This window comes from Otolemur garnettii, unplaced genomic scaffold (genome assembly GCF_000181295.1).
Source record: "Otolemur garnettii isolate 467f Iridium unplaced genomic scaffold, OtoGar3 scaffold00165, whole genome shotgun sequence".
Lineage (NCBI taxonomy): Eukaryota > Metazoa > Chordata > Mammalia > Primates > Galagidae > Otolemur > Otolemur garnettii.
Window position 1 is genome coordinate 3826460 of NW_003852560.1, and position 20081 is coordinate 3846540.

Here is a 20081-nt window from a genome sequence, read left to right on the forward strand (position 1 = left end):
TTGATATGCTTTATCATAAAGAAAATAATCATCAATACTTACTTTTACTAAGTATTATCACAGTCTTTCTTATTTGACCTATTTATGTGACATAATATACTACAAGAAGTGATATTATTGAATCATGATTTTACATTTCTTACACTTCTCTTCCTATATTTTTAAAAATGAACAATTATTATACTTCCAGATGCTGAACTATTGTATAGCCAACTGAAATTACGTTGATGAACTGTTCAAATAACACGAAAAATGCTTGTGTTATATTTTGAAAATCAGGATTTAAATCAGATCATGCACTAAGATCTCAGTTAGAAAAAATTAAGAACAGAGAATAGTTAAATTTCTTTTTTAAGGTCCTACCAGCTTCTCTTATTAGTGTAGTCAAATAACTTTTTCATTAAATTACATCCAAACATCTTAGAATAAATATGTATTGCTTTTGTAATTTCATAAAGCTTTTAAAAGAATGGAATGAAAAATTTTCCATATTTTTACATAGTTTACATACAGGTGACCCTTAAGCACTATGGTTTTTAACTACCTGGGTCCAACTATACAGATTTTCTTCTGCCTGTGCTGCCCGGAGACAGCAAGACCGGCCCCTCCTCTCCCTCATCCTCTCCAGTCGATGAAGTACAAAGATGACAAGGATGAAGATCTTTATGATCCTCTTAGTAACTGGAAATATATATTCTTCCTTGTGATTTTCTTAATATTTTATTTTCTCTAGTTTAATGCATTGTAATACAGTTTATAGTACATATAACTTATAAAATATGTACTAATCTGTGTCATCAGCAAGACTTCTAGTCAACAGCAGGCTATTAGTAGCTAAGTTTTGGGTAAAAGTTATACATAGATCTTCAACTGTGTGGGGAGTCAGCATCTCTAACTCCCATACTGGCAAGGATCAATGGCATATATAATATGCAAAAGTATATTGAAGTATTTATAAGATATGTAAAAATATATATGTGAGGGTTTTTTTTTTAAATATATAGGAGATATAAAAAGAGAAAATGATGCCTGAGGCAAGTCCAATATTTAACTGGATGAAAGGAGGACCTGATTTGGAGAAACAAAGCACCTCATTAAAAAGAAAAGAGGTTAATGAGCAGAATTGACATTGGTGTTCACAGGTAGATTTTTAAATCTTAGCTTTTAGTAAAGACACTTTAATTCTCTAATAGATGAGCCATTTAAAAAATCAGAAAAGAGAAATAATTCCTATTGGACTTATACCTCTCTCCTCCTATAGCAACTCTATCAGTAAAGATATTTAATACAGGAGTGTGTAAATATAGGACCTGAGGATCTTAAAGGTCATCTAAGCTAACCTTTATCCTTTAAATGAGAAAACTAAACAGGGTACATACATATCACATCCAACCTCATTCGAACCATTGTTGAGATACTACCAACATTTCCCCACCGAGTACCTCTACGGATCAGCCCGACTGCAGGAGAGGAAATCAGAACATTTACTCACCATGCCGCTATAGGAATGACGCAACAGTATGGCGTGTCCATAAAGGAGTGTCCGATGGCCACCACCTTGAGCAGTCTGCACGGAGAAGAGAACGGAAGGGGAGAGAAGAGAAAAACATCCATGAGTAAGTTAAGTCAATAAAATGCTCCCTTGCCCTCCAGGAAGTGTCACAGGAAGGTATCCCCACAGTCAGAGCTACTGCAGACAAGCCAAGTCTACTACTGCAGAAATCAATGCTTAAATCAGAATAAAACTCACAAGAAAACCTCCACGGTGGGGTTACCATTTGATCTGGTTCTTAGAGAATAAATTTGATTTCAGCAAAGAATTATCACCATTTAGCATGTTCATAGATCACCTGGGGAACTTGTCAGAACAGATTCCTGGGCCTTACTGCTGAGATTCTGATTCAGTTAGTCTGCGGTAGATACGACAGGTGATGCTGATGCTGTTGGTCCAGAGACCACACTTTGAGAAGTACAAGAACAGAGACATTTAGCCTCAGTCCTTTCTAGCCTCATCACCCGCTATCCTATGCCCCAGACAAACCCAAACACTCTCCCCTCCCTGAGTCTGCCACACAGGTGTGATGCAGGCCTGTCTTGAACATGATGTGCCCTGACTCTAGAGTCTTTCCTGCCTTAAAAACTATGTCTTAGCTTTCTGTCCTTTTCCGGTCATCCAAGATGTTGAAGCGATGTCCTTTGGTGTGAAATTCCAGATTTCCCTGGGTCTTCCAGTAGGAGCTGTGATCAACTGTGCTGCCAACACAGGAGCCAAAAATCTGTGTATCATCTCTGTGAAGGGGACCAAGGGACAACTCAACAGACTTCCTGCTGCTGGTGTGGGTGACATGGTGACGGTCACATTAAGAAAGGCAAACCAGAGCCCAGAAAGGAAGTTCATCCGGCAGTGGTAATACGACAGCAGAAGTCACACCGGAGAAAAAGACGTGTGTTTCTTTATTTTGAAGATTATGCAGGGTCGTAGTAAACAATAAAGGTAAAATGAAAGGTTCTGCCATTACTGGACCAGTTGCCAAGGAGTGTGCAGACTTGTGGCCAAGGATTGCCTCCAAGGCTGGCAGCATTGCATGATTCTCCAGTATATTTCTAGAAAACATTAAAACATGGGTGATCCCCCCCCCCAAAAAAAACCTCTGTTTTAGGGAGGCACCTGTGGCACAAAGGAGTAGGGCTCTGGCCCCATGTGCCAGAGGTGGCTGGTTCAAACCCAGCCCCAGCAAAAAACTTCAAAAAAAAAAAAAAAAAAAACTATGTTTTAAAACTACGGTAAAAGGCTGCCTTGCCTCCTCCATGAAGTTCATCAGGTTTGTTTAAAGCTGTGCTCCTACAGCCCTAGGTATGCACCCGCATATGGGCCTTTTCACACTACCATGTAAGAACCTTTCCTTGGCCAGCCTAAGATCTCCTCCAGGACGAGGCCTTTGTCCTGATTATCACTTCAGCTCCACTGTGAGCACAACCTCAGACCACGGTAAGCACTCAATAAACATTTGTTGAATGAAAAACTGGACAGGAGAGTCCAGTTCAGGCTGGGTGAGCAGTCTGCACAAAAGTATCATGAGATATAATTGCAAAGTGTTTGAGAACAAAGGGACCCTGGAATTGTAGTGTTGGGTTGTACAGAGAAACCTAACAGGAATTATAGAATAGATCAAGGACTGATCGTGAAAGGTAGAGAGTATTGTGCCGAGGAGAGCAGGTGCATGGGGAGTGTCTAAGGGAAGAGTCAGATCTTGATGTGTTTGCATTGCTTGTAATGAGTTCCTAAGCCTGAGACCAATACACAAGTATTAGTTATAAGATAAGAGTTGAATTAAGAAAATGATTGCATGGGGGGCGGCGCCTGTGGCTCAAAGGAGTAGGGCGCTGACCCCATATGCCGGAGGTGGTGGGTTCAAGCCCAGCCCTGGCCAAAAACTGCAAAAAAAAGAAAGAAAGAAATAGGCCACTGGGGTGGCGCCTGTGGCTCAAGGAGTAGGGTGCTGGCCCCATACACCGGGGGTGGCAGGTTCAAGCCCCGCCCCAGCCAAAAAAAAAAAAAAGAAAGAAAGAAAAGAAAAGGATTGCAGAGGATGGGCAAAGGACAACAGAAACAGGAGCGAAGTGGATTCAGAAGAACCCTGAACCCAACACAATGCTGCTGCTGGAGGTCTGGCCCCTTTAAAACTGTTTAAGTGTCTTGCTGGAATTTCACCCCTGCCCCAGTGCAACTCCGCAGCCTCACAGCCTTGGAGGTCTCTAAGCAGGCAAGACTCACCAGACCGGCAGATAGGCTATTTGTTCTGTGATGAGGGAGTGATTTCTGGTAAAACTAGATACGCAGAATGCTTCAACTTTGTCAAAGAAGGCAAACTACGCTCCAGACCAGATAAGGAGATAAAGCATGCCTTTTCTTCTGTCACCTTGGTATGACCAGAAGCGTCTGTCTGTCTGAGCAACAAGTTTCTCGAGTATTGTCACTTCTGTGATTTGTGTGGGTGGCTTATTTGGGGTCTTCTCTGACACCCTGCTCTCAGACTCTTTCACAGTCCCATACTGTGTGTTAAAGATCAGAGCAATAAAACTAAAAAGTCAATCCATCCAATTAACATAGTTAAGTAGTTTGGTTAGAAAAATGCAAGCACAGCAAGAACCAGATCAGAATTGTTTGCCTTAATGACTTATGAGTCAAACAAAGAGGTATGAACTAAAAACGGAGCTAGCCTGGGGCAGGACGCTGCACGTGTGTTAGGCCTCACCAAGAAGAAAGGCACCAAGCCTCCTGACCCAGCAAAACTCTAAACTTTCCCTTTGTCTCTTGAATTTTCTTTATCCCTGCACCTTGATCAAACCACTGGGAGAGAACCCCAAGTTGGTGCTGGTACCCAACAAAGCAGTTTACACTTCCTTTTACAGGAAAAGGAGGTCTCTAAAAATCTTAAGGATAACAGTGATGATACTGACCTATACCTTAAGTGCAGAAGAAAGTTCTTTAATACCCAAAAGTATTATACTCTTTTTCCAAAAAATATACCATCTCTATATTTCTCCATATAATTTCTTAAAATAACCTTCTTTCTATGTTATATTTGAAAGAACTGAAAATCATTCTGTAAACAGATAATGAAAGTATTAAAATGATAAGAAAAACTTTTTTAAAAATCATTTTTTTCACATACTGAGGAAAGGGAAAAACCCTCTTTGAAAAATTACATTTCTTCACAGAAAGAGGTACTCTTTAGAGAGTAGTTTTCTATAATATATTTCATTTATTGGGGCCAAGAACAATTTTATTTACTTTGTGTGGTTTGAATTACTGTGGTAGAAGCTCACCTTTTCACAATAGGTTCAAGTCCCAAAGCTATAAAATCCAGCTGAACTCTGACAACATTTGACAGTCAAACCAATCAAAATATTTTTTTTCAAATCAAATCTAATTTTACTTTTTTCCTTTCATTAAAAAAAAATCTTTACATTCACCTTTTTTTCATCTAGTAAGACCAAAGATTTTGTGGTATTATATGGCATTCAACAATATGGATTGGAATTTAATAATTTACATAGCATTGTATGTTATAAGACATAATTTCTTCCTATTTTCTTTTTTTTAATTAAATTAATTACATTAATGCAGTCATGGGGTACAGTGTACTGGTTTTATATACAATTTGAAATACTTTCATCAAACTGGTTAACATAGCCTTCATGGCATCCTCTTAGTTATTGTGTTAAGACATTTATATTCTACATTTAGAAAGATTCACATGTACCCTTGTAAGATGAACCATAGGTGTGTTGCCATCAATCACCCTCCCTCCACCCATCCTCCCCCCTCCCCTCCCTCTCCCCTTTCAAGCTATAACCCAATCTTATCTCAAAATAATTTTTTAAAGGGAAAGACAAGGTCTTGAATTTAAGCAAAAATTTCTCCTTTTGTAGTAAAGTTTTTCCTCCACATTTTATTTATACATATCTAGCATGTAATATGAAAACCAGCATAAACAATGGCTGGATACTTTCTGGAAAGCCCTTGTATATATAAAAATACATGAGTGCTTGTGCACATACATAAACACACATATATATATAACTAAGGAGGTTTATACACACATGAAAATTACTGGCTTGATATGTTTTTCGTTGTTTATTTGTTTTGGATTTTTTTTTTGTTTGAGACACTATGTCGCCCTCTGTAGAGTGCTGTAGTGTCACAGCTCACAGCAACCTCAAACTCTTGGGTTTCAGTGATTCTCTTGCCTCACCCTCCCAAGTAGCTGGGACTATAGGCACCTACCACAACACTTGGCTATTTTTTGGTTGTAGTTGCCATTGTGTTCAGCAGGCCCAGGCTGGACTCAAACCTGCCAACCTCAGTATATATGGCTGACACCCTAGCCAGTGAGCTGTGGGCAATGCCCCTTTTGGATCTTTTTAAAAGACAATGAACCCTCCATATCTGCAGATTTTGCATCTATGGCTTCAACCAACTTAGGACGGAAAATATTCAGGAAAAAAATACAATAATGCCATAATTAAAATAATATAATTTTAAAGTTATAGAGGATAACATTTATATAGCATTTATATTACATTAGGTATTACAAGTTATTTAGAGCTAAATTAAAGCACGCAAGTGATGAGTGTAGGTTGCATGCAATTACCACACTATTTCCTACAAGAGACTTGAGCCTCCATGGACTTTGGCACCCGTGAGCAGCCCTAGAACCAATCCCTCATGGATATAGCGGAATAACTGTATATGTTTGCAATATACAGGGTGTCCGTAAAGTTCGTGTGTAATTTAAAATAGTTGTCTATGTATTTTCTTATTAGCATTTTATGTACACCTATTATTATTGATTAAAGCTAATTAATTTACTAACTATATAATACCTAAATATTTTAAGGTGTTTTGCTTTCCCAGTCATCTTTTCTGTACAAAAATGTTGTAATAATCAACACAGGGCATTTCTTATAATTCTAGGCCATTATTCTGCAAGAGACCTTAAAAAAATGAACTGGACTCCACAGGAGAATTTGTCTGTATCCCTTGACTGTGATAATATGTGATTTCAGAAGTTAAAAGGACTTCATTACTTCAAGCAATCCTGAACAGCATCCTAATAAGAAATATCATAGGCAACAGAAAGAAATCGATGTAAAAGAACTTCTTTCATAGTGCTCAGATCTGAGTTGAGAAGTTTTTCATTTTACCTTCAAATACAAATAGTGATATTTACAAATAAAAGTATCAGTTGCTTCGGGGAGAAGAATAAACATATCTCTGCATGTAACCCTTCCCATCGTCTGAGAATGACTTATGGACAGAAATACCAACAGCACGAGACACACAGCAACAGTACAGGGTGTGGGCTGGCATTCCCGCCCACCTATGGGTCTCTACCACCAGGACATTTTCAAATAGTCCTGCCCCCTTTAAGGAGGAACTCACACAAGAGGGTCCCAGATGGTTGTAATAATCAATGAGACTGTCAGCTTCAGTTCACAATGTGTTGACAAAGCCGGTTGAACAAGGTCAACACAGCTGCGTGACACTGAATGGCTTAACTTGTGACGGTGACTTCCCCAAAAGTCTCCTGAGGGAATGGATCAGGCCTAGGATACTAAGTCATCAATGTTCAACACCAACCAGCAGAAATGGGCTTCTGCAACAAGATAGCATCTACCTGTCTCCCAAACTCAAATCTTCCCAGATCACTGACCACAGGCATGTGACTAGCCATTGGCCTTCGGCCTGACAGTTGAACAAAAACCAGAACCTAATGAATTTAGGCACACCACCTAGTTTCAACTGATCTTTCTATTTGCACTGGTTTTTACATGAATCTGCTCTTACAAATGGGCTTGAGATATTCATTTCAGGTTAAGTATTTCCTTCCACTCCCCCAAGGGGTGGTGGATATGGCATTGGATGGGAGACTGGAATAAGGGTAAGATGATAAAATGGACACAGGAATTGCAGATTTAGCTCGGAAAAACTGAACTTTTTCAAACTGAATTTCCTTAGCTATTCATTAATATTTACAGGGAGAGGAAATATTCATGTTTTTCTGCTGTTTATAATACTTATTTTCCCAGCCAAACCCCCTGTTTCATGATCCGTCTAATTTAACAGTTAATGTCCTCATTTCACAATAGAATTATAAAATTTCCTGCTGAAAACTCAGAGGTAGAGTTATTTGACATTTTTGGAAGATGTTCTATGTCATTGTTGATAGATGGCTTCAAAGAAATGCCTTCTAGGCTGGGGGCAGTGGCTCATGCCTATAATCCTAGCACTCTGGAAGGCCAAGGTGGGTAGACTGCTTGAGATCAGGAGTTCAAGAGCAGCCTGAGCAAGCATGAGACCCTGTCTCTAAAAACATCCAGGTGCTGTGGCAGGCACCTGTAGTCCCAGCTACTTGGGAGGCTGAGGAAAGAGAATCACTTGAGCCTAGGAATTTGAGGTTGCTGTGAGCTATGACACCACAGCACTCTATCCAGGGCAATAGAGTGAGACTCTGTCTCAAAGAAAAAAAAAAAAAAAAGAAATGCTTTATTCTGTCATCCCATCCAAACTGCCAAATTATTATTGTTTAGTGAATAGTTCCAGTTTGGGCTACTTTCCTGGTACCTGGTTTAGAGTTTCATAAGATATGAATGAATGATTCACCTAAGTAATTGAATACACTGACAAGAGTAGGCTTCCCTTTCTTTAAAGGAACATTTCAATCTACATCCAAAGTGGTTGTTTTTCTTTTCTTTTCTTTTTTAAAGAGACAGGGTCTGGCTTTGAATGATCATAGCTTACTGCTGCTTTGAAAACCTGGATTCAAGCTAACAGTCTCAGCCTTCTAAGTAAGTAGCTGGGAGTACAGGACATGTCACCACACCTGGTTAATTTTTTCTTTTTCTTGAGACAAGAACCTCACTTTATTGCCCTCAATAGAGTGTGGTGATGTCATAGCTCACAGCAACCTCAAACTCTTGGGCTTAAGCAATTCTCTTGCCTTTTTTTTTTTTTTTTTAGTAGAATTGGAGTTTTGCTCTTGCTTAGGCTGGTCTCCCAACTCCTGAGCTCAGGCAATCCATTCCCCTCAGCCTCCCAGAGCACTAAGATTAAAGGTGTGAGCCACCATTCCCAACCACCTGGTTAATTTTTTTAAAAATTTTTGTAGAGATGGGGTCTCACTCTTATTTCCCTAGCTACTCCAGAAATCTTGGCCTTAAATATACCTTCTGCCTTGACTTCCTCAAGTGCTATGATTATAAGCAAGAGCCACTGCCCCTGGCCTACATCCAAAATCATGATTTCATACCTCTCAGAGTTTATATCTTTTGAAATGACATTTTTTTGAAACGAAATTAAGCCTTTATTAACTTACAGAAATAAATTTTTCTAATGTTTCTCAGCTTTTAAGACAAAAAAGTAAATTTCATGAATATTACAGGAGAAATGTGGTAGGTATGTAAAAATGAAACAAAAATTTTCTGCTCTATATCCCAAAATAATTCTATTCTGATCTTCTTGCCCTCTACATATTCTTTCAAAATGATAGGGCCACGTGTTTTACTTTTGTCTTTTTGTTTTTCTGATTTAGTTGAGAAATAAAAAGAAGCTGAATTATTTTCCCTTCTTCTGGAGGAGGGAGGCTTAGTTTCTTGGTGTCTCTCCTGATTTCCCAGCATAAGAATTTCCCACTGTCTTCAGGCAAGAGTGCTTCAACACAAAATAGACAACAAAACTCCCAGAGGGAGAGTTCCAAATAAAGAGCTACAGAAAAAATTCACTTTAGTAAGAGAAATTCCAGCAGTTGACTAATTAAACTTAACATTACAATGTTTCCCAGAGATGTCAGATGTTGTTTGTTAATTCTAAACATGTGATTTATTTAAATTCATTGGGGACCACACCTACAGTGTATCTTACAAGGGTACATGTGAAATTTACTAGGTGTAAAATATAAATGTCTTAACACAATAACTAAGAAAATGCTGTGAAGGCTGTGTTGACCAGTTTGATGAAAGCATTTCAAATTGTACATAAAACCAGCACATTGTACCCCATGATTGCATTAATGTACACAGCTATGATTTAATAAAAAGGAAATTTCTAACATTTAATTTTTTAAAAACTTTAAAATGTGAAAAAAAGGAGCATGAACTCAAAAACACACACCTAATCCATAAAACCATAATTAAAAAACACAAAGTTTTAGAAATACAACAGATGAATCAAGGCCTTACCTTCATCATGAATTTCTGTAGGGGCATAAGGAAAAGAGAGAAAATATTAAATAGACATCATTTCAAAGACACTGAAAAATACCTCTCATTTATAAGGACTCCACTACTATAAGTGGAGCTAGATAAACAATAAACATAAAAAACACATTCACTGTGTTGTTGCAACGAAACTTAATTCCAACTACATGCTAGAGAAAAGCTGCAGCAAGCCAAACTCTCTCTTAAAATGTCTTTACATTAGCTCTTCCTTATTCTGGGAAAGCATGCTGCTTTAATGTGTGATTTGATTGGCAACATACCCAAGCATGAACAAAAATACAACCTTAAATCTAACCTCTAAAAATGCTTTTTTTTTAAAGAAAAAAAAAACCTTTCATTTCATAGTCTGCATAACAATGCAGTGATATAAACAGCAACCTAGGTAATTAAGCAGATTAGAAACAGATTCTAAACTAGTTAGCTGCAATAAGCTGCTCAGATTTCATGCAAAGTAATAGGAAGCAGTTTCTTAGACACGACATATTGTGAGAGGTGAATTTCAGAGAAAATAATCATAAAACATTTTCTCTTAAAATGACACAGTCTTTTCACGAGTTACAATCATTCATTTATTCTTCTCTAAAACCTAATGTGAATATCTGCTTGTGTGTCTGTGTGTATTCCTTCATTTTTCTTTAGACTTCTAAAGTTTCTTTGACTCCTTATTCTTACACAGATGAAAAAGAAGAAAAAAATGATGTGTTTCCCAACTGAGGGCTGCATTTAGTTGTCAGGAGCGTGTCTAAGCCCTACGGAGAAAAGATCTGCACAGACACTTTCGTTTGAAAGGAAAATTTTCTAATATGGATAATTAGAAATATTTCAGCTTTTCCCTAAACATACTTGCCTTAAGAAATTCCGTTCAGACTAATTTCATTTTCAAGGTTATTAATTTTAAGGGAAAATTGTAAAGAACATTTTCATTTTTGGCTTGGAAAATGTAGGATGCTTAGTTACATTTTTATAAATGTTAGTGGTAAGTGATATCAGAAAACATTTTCCATCTTGAAACTGACCAATCACACACCTACATGTGACTCACTAATGACAGAGACATCGCCCCATGAAGAATGAGGCAAAAATTCACTTTTAAACTTTAATTCAGAGAAGCATAAGAATCTAACATTTTGCTGTAACACACAGTTTATAACAGATACTTTCTTTATGAGGTTTGGGTTTTTTTGTTTTTTTCATTGAGCTAGGTTTTAGGGATTTTTCTTTAAAAAAATGTTCTCAGGGTGATTTTGACATTCATCAAAGTTGAACTGCTTTAAAATTGTAGTTGACTGCAAAAAGAGTGCTCAGTAGAGTTACCAAGCTCTGCTATTCAGATTCTAAGTTGTGTCTGACTACAGGAAGGGCCGGACCAGGAAGAAAAGTCATCTACCTATACAATAAAATAGAAGGAATACTGCGAATTAGCAAATAATAAAACATCCATCTGTAGAATGAGAAAGAAGAGATGGAACAGACACGTGCCATTTTCAAAAGATAATCAAGAACACGAATGATCCTTAGTGATATTTGTGGCAATGTTGATAATAACTTTTTTTTACAAATCACTTTAATTCAATTTCGCTTAAGTGCTAGATATTACCAAAGTTATGCCATCATGAGATATTCAGAAGAGATCGCTTAAGGGCGAAGACGAAAGCCAAACACAGAAAAACAAAAAGGATGAATGTATTACTTTCATCTCAGGGTAAACCCCACTTAGGTATGATCAAAAGTAACCAACAGAAAAGGAGTAACAAAGACCCTTCAAAAGTTGACATAAATGAAAAAAAAAAAGAAACTCACATACAAGGGCTAATACTGAAGAAAACAGCCTCTTTGGGTGGGGAGGATATAACATTTTGCTTAAAATGATTTTAACAAAAATTATTTATTTCACTCATACAAATTACATCAGACGAGTAAAATTTCACTCAACAAAACAGAATAAGGGATGACAGCAAGGGCAGTCCTAGTCCAGGCACGCAGCATGGATTCAACCTACTTTCTGTCTAAGAAGAACTTTTTTGGATGATGATCAATTTGCACAAAAACACAAAGGGGGAAATTGAGTTGTTTATGGTAAAATTTGCAAGTGGCAGTAACTGAGTGTCCCAGAGTTAGATTATTTCAGAACTGAGAGGTCAAATGAAGCTCCAAATATGAGAAAGAGTTGAGGGCATAACCATCATGGTACATTAACAGGAAAACCAAGAAAAGAAATTGCTATGGGTACATTTTAACACAGAGATGGTTCCGGGTGTCCCACAGATGACAAAAAGAAACAAAACCCTCTTTGGTCCAAAACATGAGTCACTTAATAAAGTAAATCTGAAATAACTCTAGGATTTTTTCTCAGCAAGTGCGAATGATTATGAGTAAAAGAAAAAAATCAAATAGCAATACCTCATTCAGAAAAATGTTAACAAACATTGGCAATCAAGAGAATACTGAACTATATTTTATCTGCTATTGGTGCAAAGAAAGAAACAGTAATTCAGGTGACATAGAAGAGCCCCTCTATCCTAATTATCTCTTTTCATTTCAACTTTGATTTATTTTAATTTTTATTTATTTATTTTGCAGTTTTTGGCCGGGGGCTGGGTTTGAACCTGCCACCTCCAGCATATAAGGCCGGGGCCCTACTCCTTTGAGCCACAGGCACCACCCTCAACTTTGATTTTTTTAATAGAAACTGATTCTAAAAATGAATACTCCTAATGACCCCTCCTAGGACTTATAGAATAACTTTTATTGGAATGTCTCCTCAAAAATTACGGAGATAAGGAATTAGCAACCAAGCAATAAACATTGTGGGCTTGACATTACAAAGAATTATCCAATGCAATGATCTGGGAGAACAGAGAATAGGGTAAATTTTAGGCTCAGAAGTCCTTCCACATAAAGTCTCCATTAAGGAGGGAAAATATTCTACTGTGCTTATAAAATTTCCATTAAGTTTAAGCCTTCTGCCATCTTTTCTATACATCAAGATGCAAGGATTCTCCATCATCATCCAATTGGTAACCTCTCCTCTGTGAGGAATTATCTAGCAGATTTCACTAGTGGGGAAGAGGAAAGTGTGTTTCACCACCAACAACGTGGTGTAAGTTGCTATGTTTAATGAAGGATGCACCTAGCAATTTCTAGAAGACAACAGGAATGGAACATTAAGAATTTTGAGTTCCAAGTATGTATCATCATATACTAACAGCATTCTGATAGTGAAGCATTTTGTGAAAAAAACCTCAACTATCATTTGTTGAATCAAAATATCCTACAGAAATGCTTCACTTTCTAGGGCTTCACTGCTGAAACAGACATGTGGATTGTAGGTCCACAAAGCCTCTGAAAGAGTCTCATCCAGTGCTATTGAAGAGCCATCATACACATGATGACATGTCTCACAGTAATGTTCTCGCATCGCATGCTGAGGACTAACACTGCCATCTAGTTATTTGAACATGAAGATACATTTACAAAGAATCCACTCTGCTTTTTCTTTAGGCAGATTTGTAGTAATTGGTGTTGTTTTCAACCTGTCAGCAACTCCACACAGACAATATTTAAAAGGGATGCCTTCTCTCTCTTTCTCCCTCTCTCTGAGACAGAGTCTCACTCTGTGTCCAGGCTAGAGTGCTGTGGCACCATGATGGCTCACAGCAACCTATAAGTCTTGGGCTCAGGCCATTCCCATCCCTTGGTCTTCTGAGGAGCTGGTACTACAGGTGCCCACTATAACACCCCACTAGTTTTTCTATTTTTCACAGAGACAGGGTCTCACTCTTGCTCAGGCTGGTGTCAAACTCCTTAGCTCAAGCAAACCACCAGCCTCGGCCTCCCACCATGCTAGGATTATAGGTGTGAGCCACTGCACTGGCCCAGGGATGCCTTGTCTTTTGAGAATAATGGATTTGACGTACACTATGCACACATGAGGGCTGTCAAGATAGTATCCAGCCATGTACTCTGAAAAATAGAGACGTTTATTACATTTACCATTGGCTGGACACTGTCCAGACAGCCCCCTTATATACTTTTTAGTTCTTCTTCAGAAGGAAAATAAATGACTCTTACAAGTTGCTGTAAGTCCTAACATTTTATCACGATGTGGCCCATGCTTTTAAACACAGAATTTCAGGAATGTCTAAAGCATGAAGAGGAAGAGCTGTCTAGGGCGTTCTTCTTTTCTAAGTTCAACTTGATAAAGAATTTCTCTAAATCAAAAACCAACAAGTTGATCTCTATAGAGGACATAGGGAAAATCGTGACCTGAAGATATGTCAAGCCATCCTATATTCGGAGTACCACCTACACACCCCAAAATTGCCTGGATCAGAAAATAGAATATTCCATATATATTTTTAAAACCATTTCAAACACCTGATAGCATTAAGGCATTTCACAAACACAAATGCATAATTTGTTTCAATAACAACTAAGAACATTTGAAATGATTTTGTATTTTAACAATTACAATAGCATGAACGTATTTTTTAAAAGGAGGAATTATTTGTGTAAGACTCATCGGGTCTTCAGACAGCCGTGCACCAAAGGCAATTTTACCTGCTCCACCCTCTGTTACCCCCCCCACCCCGCTTCATCCAGTCCCTCAATCCTAGGCCCCCGCATTGGAAATCAAGGCTCTAGGTTAGTGGAGTCTGGAGATGAAGTACATGAAAATAATAGTTAATTATACTTTAGCCAAGACTCAGAAATGGCATTTGCTTTTAAAATATGAAGAGCAGCATTTGATGACCCTGTGGGCTCTGATTAAAAAAGTACAGAGAGATTCAGAAAGGCACTGACAGGTGGAGAAAGGGAAGGAGATGAAGGAAGAAAGGATATTAGGGGGGAAAGGAGAGAATGGAGGGAGAAAGGAAGAGAAAGATGGGGGTTGGGGGGACAGAGAGACAGACAGAGAGAGAGAGAGAGAGAGAGAGAGATGGACCTGTGATGAATTATCCAGAATTGTGTTATCAGAAAATTTATAAAGAAGCCATTTTTATTTGCACGTTTGCCAAGTTCTCTAAGGCTCCTCCGAGTCCTGGTGGTGTTAAATGCACTCTAGACAAGCATGTGGAACAGATGTTGTAACAGGACGCCTACCTAAGAACGAAACGGTGGCAAGCACAGATGGTCCCCAACCTACGAGGCCTTGACTTTGGACTTTCCAACTTTTAGTCATTCACCTTGATGACAGTCTGAACGTGATAGGCGTCCAGTAGGAATCGCACTGCTAGTACTGACACAGGATTCTATGTTTTTCACTTGCAGTACAGTACTCAGTAAATTACAAGAAATGTCTCACTTTCTATAAAATAGGCTTTATGCTCAACGATTTTGAGCCATGATATTAAGCAGGTTTTATGTGCATTAAATGCCTTTCAACTGGTATTTTCCACTTCTGCTGGGTTTCTCGAGATCTAACCAGTTGTAAGTGGAGGAGCATCTTCACTGCCACACTCCACTGTCACATAACCCAAGCAGGGACGCAGAAGGAGGCGGCGGCAAATGGGCACACTGCCCTTAGAACACCCACCTCAGTCTGTCGCAACAGGCAAGGAGCAAAGAGGCAGTCTCTTGGAGAAAGGTGCAGGCAAGACTGGGGTCTCCCCTCCCTCCCAAGCTTACCCTCACTTATACAGAGTGAGGGTGGCTTTAGGGACACCTCTGACTGGGAGCTGGGACTCTGCGGCCTGGGGTCTGACTATGCCTCAAGCGGAGAGGCAAGAGGCTGGCTATAACCCCCACAGCCACAACTAGGAAGCGATTGCACTGCCAACAAGCAGGTGGGGACCACACTAGACTGGGACTGTCTCAGAGGCAGCTGAGAGCTCACAGGACAGTGGGAGTGGTCATTGCCACAGATGGGCAGGAGGGTGCAGCAAGAAAGCCACAGGTCAGGGAACTCTGGGGATGGAGGTCCCCCAAAACACCTACTGAGTGCCCAGAAAGGAAGTTAGCTCTACACCGGACAAGCCTGGGGCACGACACTATGGTAAAAGATCTTTCCTGTCAACCTTCTCTCGCTCCTTCCCACGGCACCCGAGAGGGTAGACGCTCTGGGCACCAGGCAGGGATGAGGAACTCAGCAGGGTCAACTGGGAAGCAGCTTTCCATATGCCCTTCCCTCCAGTGCTGCTGCATGGAGGGCCCTGAGCCAATCCAGACAAGTTCACTTGAATTAAGTTCAAGTTCACTGATGACACAGGCCTGGGCATTTTAATTACTGATATGAGATTTGTATGACTGGAAATGACTCAGGGGTGTTTCACTCTCTGAACAAGAAAGGTCGTGGGACCTGTTCTAATTTAACCCCCGGGGCAGAGGAAATAAAGCCCCACAAAGCAGATGCTGGGGTACATGCACGGGGTTAGCTATTTTCTATTGCCCTTTAAGGTATACCTGTTATAGGAGAATTTCAAACTTCTGAGGGCCAAAGGATAAGATTTGAACTGTGCGGGTCTCCAAAGAAAGACATAGCTCAAGTCTAAACTTTACTGAGACATATATACGTGATGGGCATAAGTGTCCTATAACAAACTAGCAGAATCTTCTCGCTCCATGATTCCTAACTGAACACACACAAGGGCCGTCCAGAAAGCACCAGCTGTCCTTCAGACTATTTGTCATAGTACATGGCTGCATACTTTCTGGACAGCCCTCATATTTTGGCACTAAATATTTCGTCATTACCGTAATAATAATATTTAAGAATAAGGAAGGAGCATTCCAGATTCTTATCCTATAGACAAGGAGACTGATTATGGCCCACAGAGAGCCTGCAGGAGATGACAAAGTTCATTCATCGCTGGCCACGTGAACTCTCATGATTTTCAGCTCAGAAAATACGTGAGATATTTTTATCAGAACCGGAAAGCAACCTCCATTGGAAAGATTTATACATAAACTTAATAAAAATAAGTTTTGAGGTAAGAAATTATGGTGGGAAGAAAAAAGTAACACTGAGAGGCAGATTCAAAATCACCAAATGCACAGAGGACAAACGGAAATCCTTTCAGACAATGGTGAAAAGTGACTTTATTTTCTAACACATTCTCTGTTTCCAAAAGAATTAAAAGCAATTTGAGTGTTTGGTCAAGAAATACCAGTCTGGAGATGGCACAGAAATACTGCAGTGGAAATAGAAATATTTCCAAAAGGTGGAAAATAACAGGCATGAGTTTAGGATGGGGACACTAGGGGGGCAGGTGACAAGAAGCAGGCTTCCCTTCCCAAGACGCGAGAAATGTGAAGATTAGATCAGAATTTCAGCTACAGGCACAGACAAGGGCACGGAATTTCGAAAGTAGTTGGAAAGTCATAATTTAGTGACAAAGGATAATGAATTTAAATTCAGAGATACAGACAGAAGTGGTAGTTCTCAAAGATCAATATGGGTTTCATCCTCCTGAAAATGGTAAATTTAAAGAACAATTCCTGGTCTATCAAGGGCTGAAAGGAAGTAAAGAATAAGGGTCACAAATAGGCAGGTGGGCACTCAGTGGTTCGGGAGCCACTACCAGAAGGGCCCGGAAAAGATGGAAAAATTCTCAAAATTCTGCCTTGAGAAAATTGGATCCCAAGACCAGGAAAACTCATGAAGATGAAATGAAGCCGTCAGGGAAGTCGACCTTAAAGATTCATCTTATAAAAACACAGAACAAAGAAAAACAAAACACTTCAACAGTGAGAAGCCTCCCTGTTTTACACTCTTGGGGAAAAAAGTAGAGCGAGGCTATCAGTCTTGGAGAGACTTGAATTTCCATCTAGAATCTTGTAGTATTAAAAAATGAAAGGGAGATCATGCCTATGGTTCATCCTGTAAGGGTACATGTGAATCCCTCTAAAGGTAGAATATAAATGTTTTAACACAATCACTAAGAAAAAGACACAAAGGCTATGTTAACCAGTTGGATGAAAGTATTTCAAATTGTAGACAGAAACAGTACACTGTACCCCATGATAGTAGTAATGTACAGTGCTATGATTTAATAAAAAAAATAAATAAAAATAAATTTTAAAAAAGTAAAGAAAAAAAATTGAAAGGGATCTTGGAGCATTCCCTCCCTCTGCGTCTCCTAACAGATGAGGAAACTTAGACCAAGTTTAGCCACGTAACTTGTTTGCAGTACCCAACTTGTGACTGTGTGGGCCTTCAGCCTGAGCCTCCCAAATCCTGCCACTTCCCCTTTCTACATGACAAACTGATTCACCTTCACTTTTTAAGATGACTGAACATGTCCAGCTGCCTTTTCTATCGTACACGAGAAAATATAAGGATGGGCAGTGGGATTTTGAGGTTAGATAGAGAAGTCTGGAGGCAAGAGATACACAATATTAATAATAAAAGTTTATCTGAAGTATGTCATCATCACAAAGCCAGTTATTTTAAAACTACAGGGTTCTGGGGATGGAGAATATGAATATACCCCCATTACAGATGAAGCAACACCAGATACGTAAGATTCTAATTAGAAACCTGGAAAATACTTGTTTGTGACAACAGAGAGGTTAGTTTGAGTACTAACAATATAAGCCACACCAGGAAGCAAAATAAAAAGATTAGAGGCAACAGCAGACATGCATGTTTAGATCACGATTTCTTGGCAAATACATGGAGACAACATACCCATTTTTCCACATCAACTTGCTGTGGAAAGAAAAAGCCAAAATAAATAACAAACAAACATATAAGTACCTAGCAATGTTTCAATTACTGTCATTTAAATCAATTCAAATGCGATCCTTGCACCAATAACTACTCCCCATTCTAACCGATAAGAAACAGTATTCACACTTTTAATTAGTAACATTTAATCTCAGCAAAGAAACAAAAATTTTCAATTAATTTAGTAATTGGAACTTCGAAACTCATCAGGCTGGAAATGCACCAAGTACACAAAATAACGATAATATAATACATTCAAAAGCAAACATTTACCTAATTCTCAAACATAATTGGCCTCCTGATTATGAAATTACTATTCTCCTCAAACTATAAAAAAATATTTCATTAAAAAGATCAATTTCAAGAAACAGCATCTAATTATAATTTTTCTCATGACATTTAAAGATGTATCTTCCATCAATCTTTCTAGCATTTCATAAAATTTCACAGTATAAAAAAGGGGCCTTCCTTGACAAATAGTTCTGAAGTTACACAGGAATCCAATTAATCTAAAGTTATGTGACTCTTTAAAGAGTAACTATATCTCCACTGTAAACGGGACAAACAAAAAAGCTATAAAATGACAAAAACTATCTTTTACAGTTTTCCAGAATGACTATGAAATTAATCAGATAAAAATTTCAACGCTGAGAGACATACTCTGTCTCAAAGGTAGGTTCCTGTAACTCACCTCCTATCTATAGCGTGTCCTGTAAAAATTGAGGTTTGCTTCAGGCCCTTCATGTATTTAATTTGTAATTTTCTTCTTTATAAAATTTCATAGTCAGGTAAGAAGCTAATGATACACAGGTAAAAATCCTAGGCTATAGCTAAGGGAGCTCAATGCCTTAGTAAGCTTAGAAGGGAATGTGCATAAAATGCAACTTACAAAATAATTATTTTTAAAATGTTATCAAGTGATACCAAAAATATCAACCTAAAAGGATAAACTGAATTTTCTGAAGCCCTGATAAAGAACATTTTTGGCTTCTTTCCTAATTCTTTATCCTTCAAAAAATTCTCTTCAAAACCTAGCCCTTTTAAAGCCTTTGCATTTTAATAACCATTGTTACTTAAGAAAGTACACTTTACTGAATGCAAAATAGCTGGTTTTCACTGTAAACTTTTCAAAATATTTCCCTGTTCCATAAAGTTCCATTTTTCATTTTAAACATTATCCTATTGGATTGATGGACCCATGTTGTTAGGTTCTGGGCAAAAATGGAAGCCACAGAAGCCTGTCCAGTATGGGGCAGTTATCACACACTTTTCCACTTTTCAAAAGACAAACTCTCATATATATTCATTTCTAAGAATAATAATTCAAGAACATGTGAATTTGTCTCTTTTTCACATTTATTGGAAAAACAGTATGCCATCTTTTAGTGACATTGATAATTATCAACACATTATATTATCCTATCACCATATGCACTTCTAAACATAGACCGTCTCTCTCTCACTCACACACGCACACATCAATTCAAAGATAAAGTACTGTGGGATTTTTCCAGAATAAAGAACTTATAATGAAGACTCATACTTGTTAGGGTCCATAAAAAAAGCTCTTTAGGAATCTATATTACAGTAAAGAAACACAATTCCTCAAGTAGCAAGAATTAGTAGCAAT

General features: G+C 38.4%; 1 protein-coding gene and 1 pseudogene across 1 annotated transcript in view; one reads left to right on the forward strand and one right to left on the reverse strand.

The window, feature by feature from the left end:
- RYR2 (ryanodine receptor 2) overlaps positions 1 to 20081 on the reverse strand; it is a gene marked incomplete at its 5' end in the record, with an annotated part of 583561 nt that overhangs the window by 457106 nt on the left and 106374 nt on the right. Inside the window, 3 exons of the mRNA XM_023519246.1 lie at positions 1493 to 1567; positions 9745 to 9759; positions 18413 to 18433. Of these exons, the coding sequence (XP_023375014.1) occupies positions 1493 to 1567; positions 9745 to 9759; positions 18413 to 18433 (111 nt within the window). The remainder of the gene's footprint in view (positions 1 to 1492; positions 1568 to 9744; positions 9760 to 18412; positions 18434 to 20081) is intronic.
- On the forward strand, positions 2190 to 2633 carry LOC105888036 (annotated as a pseudogene).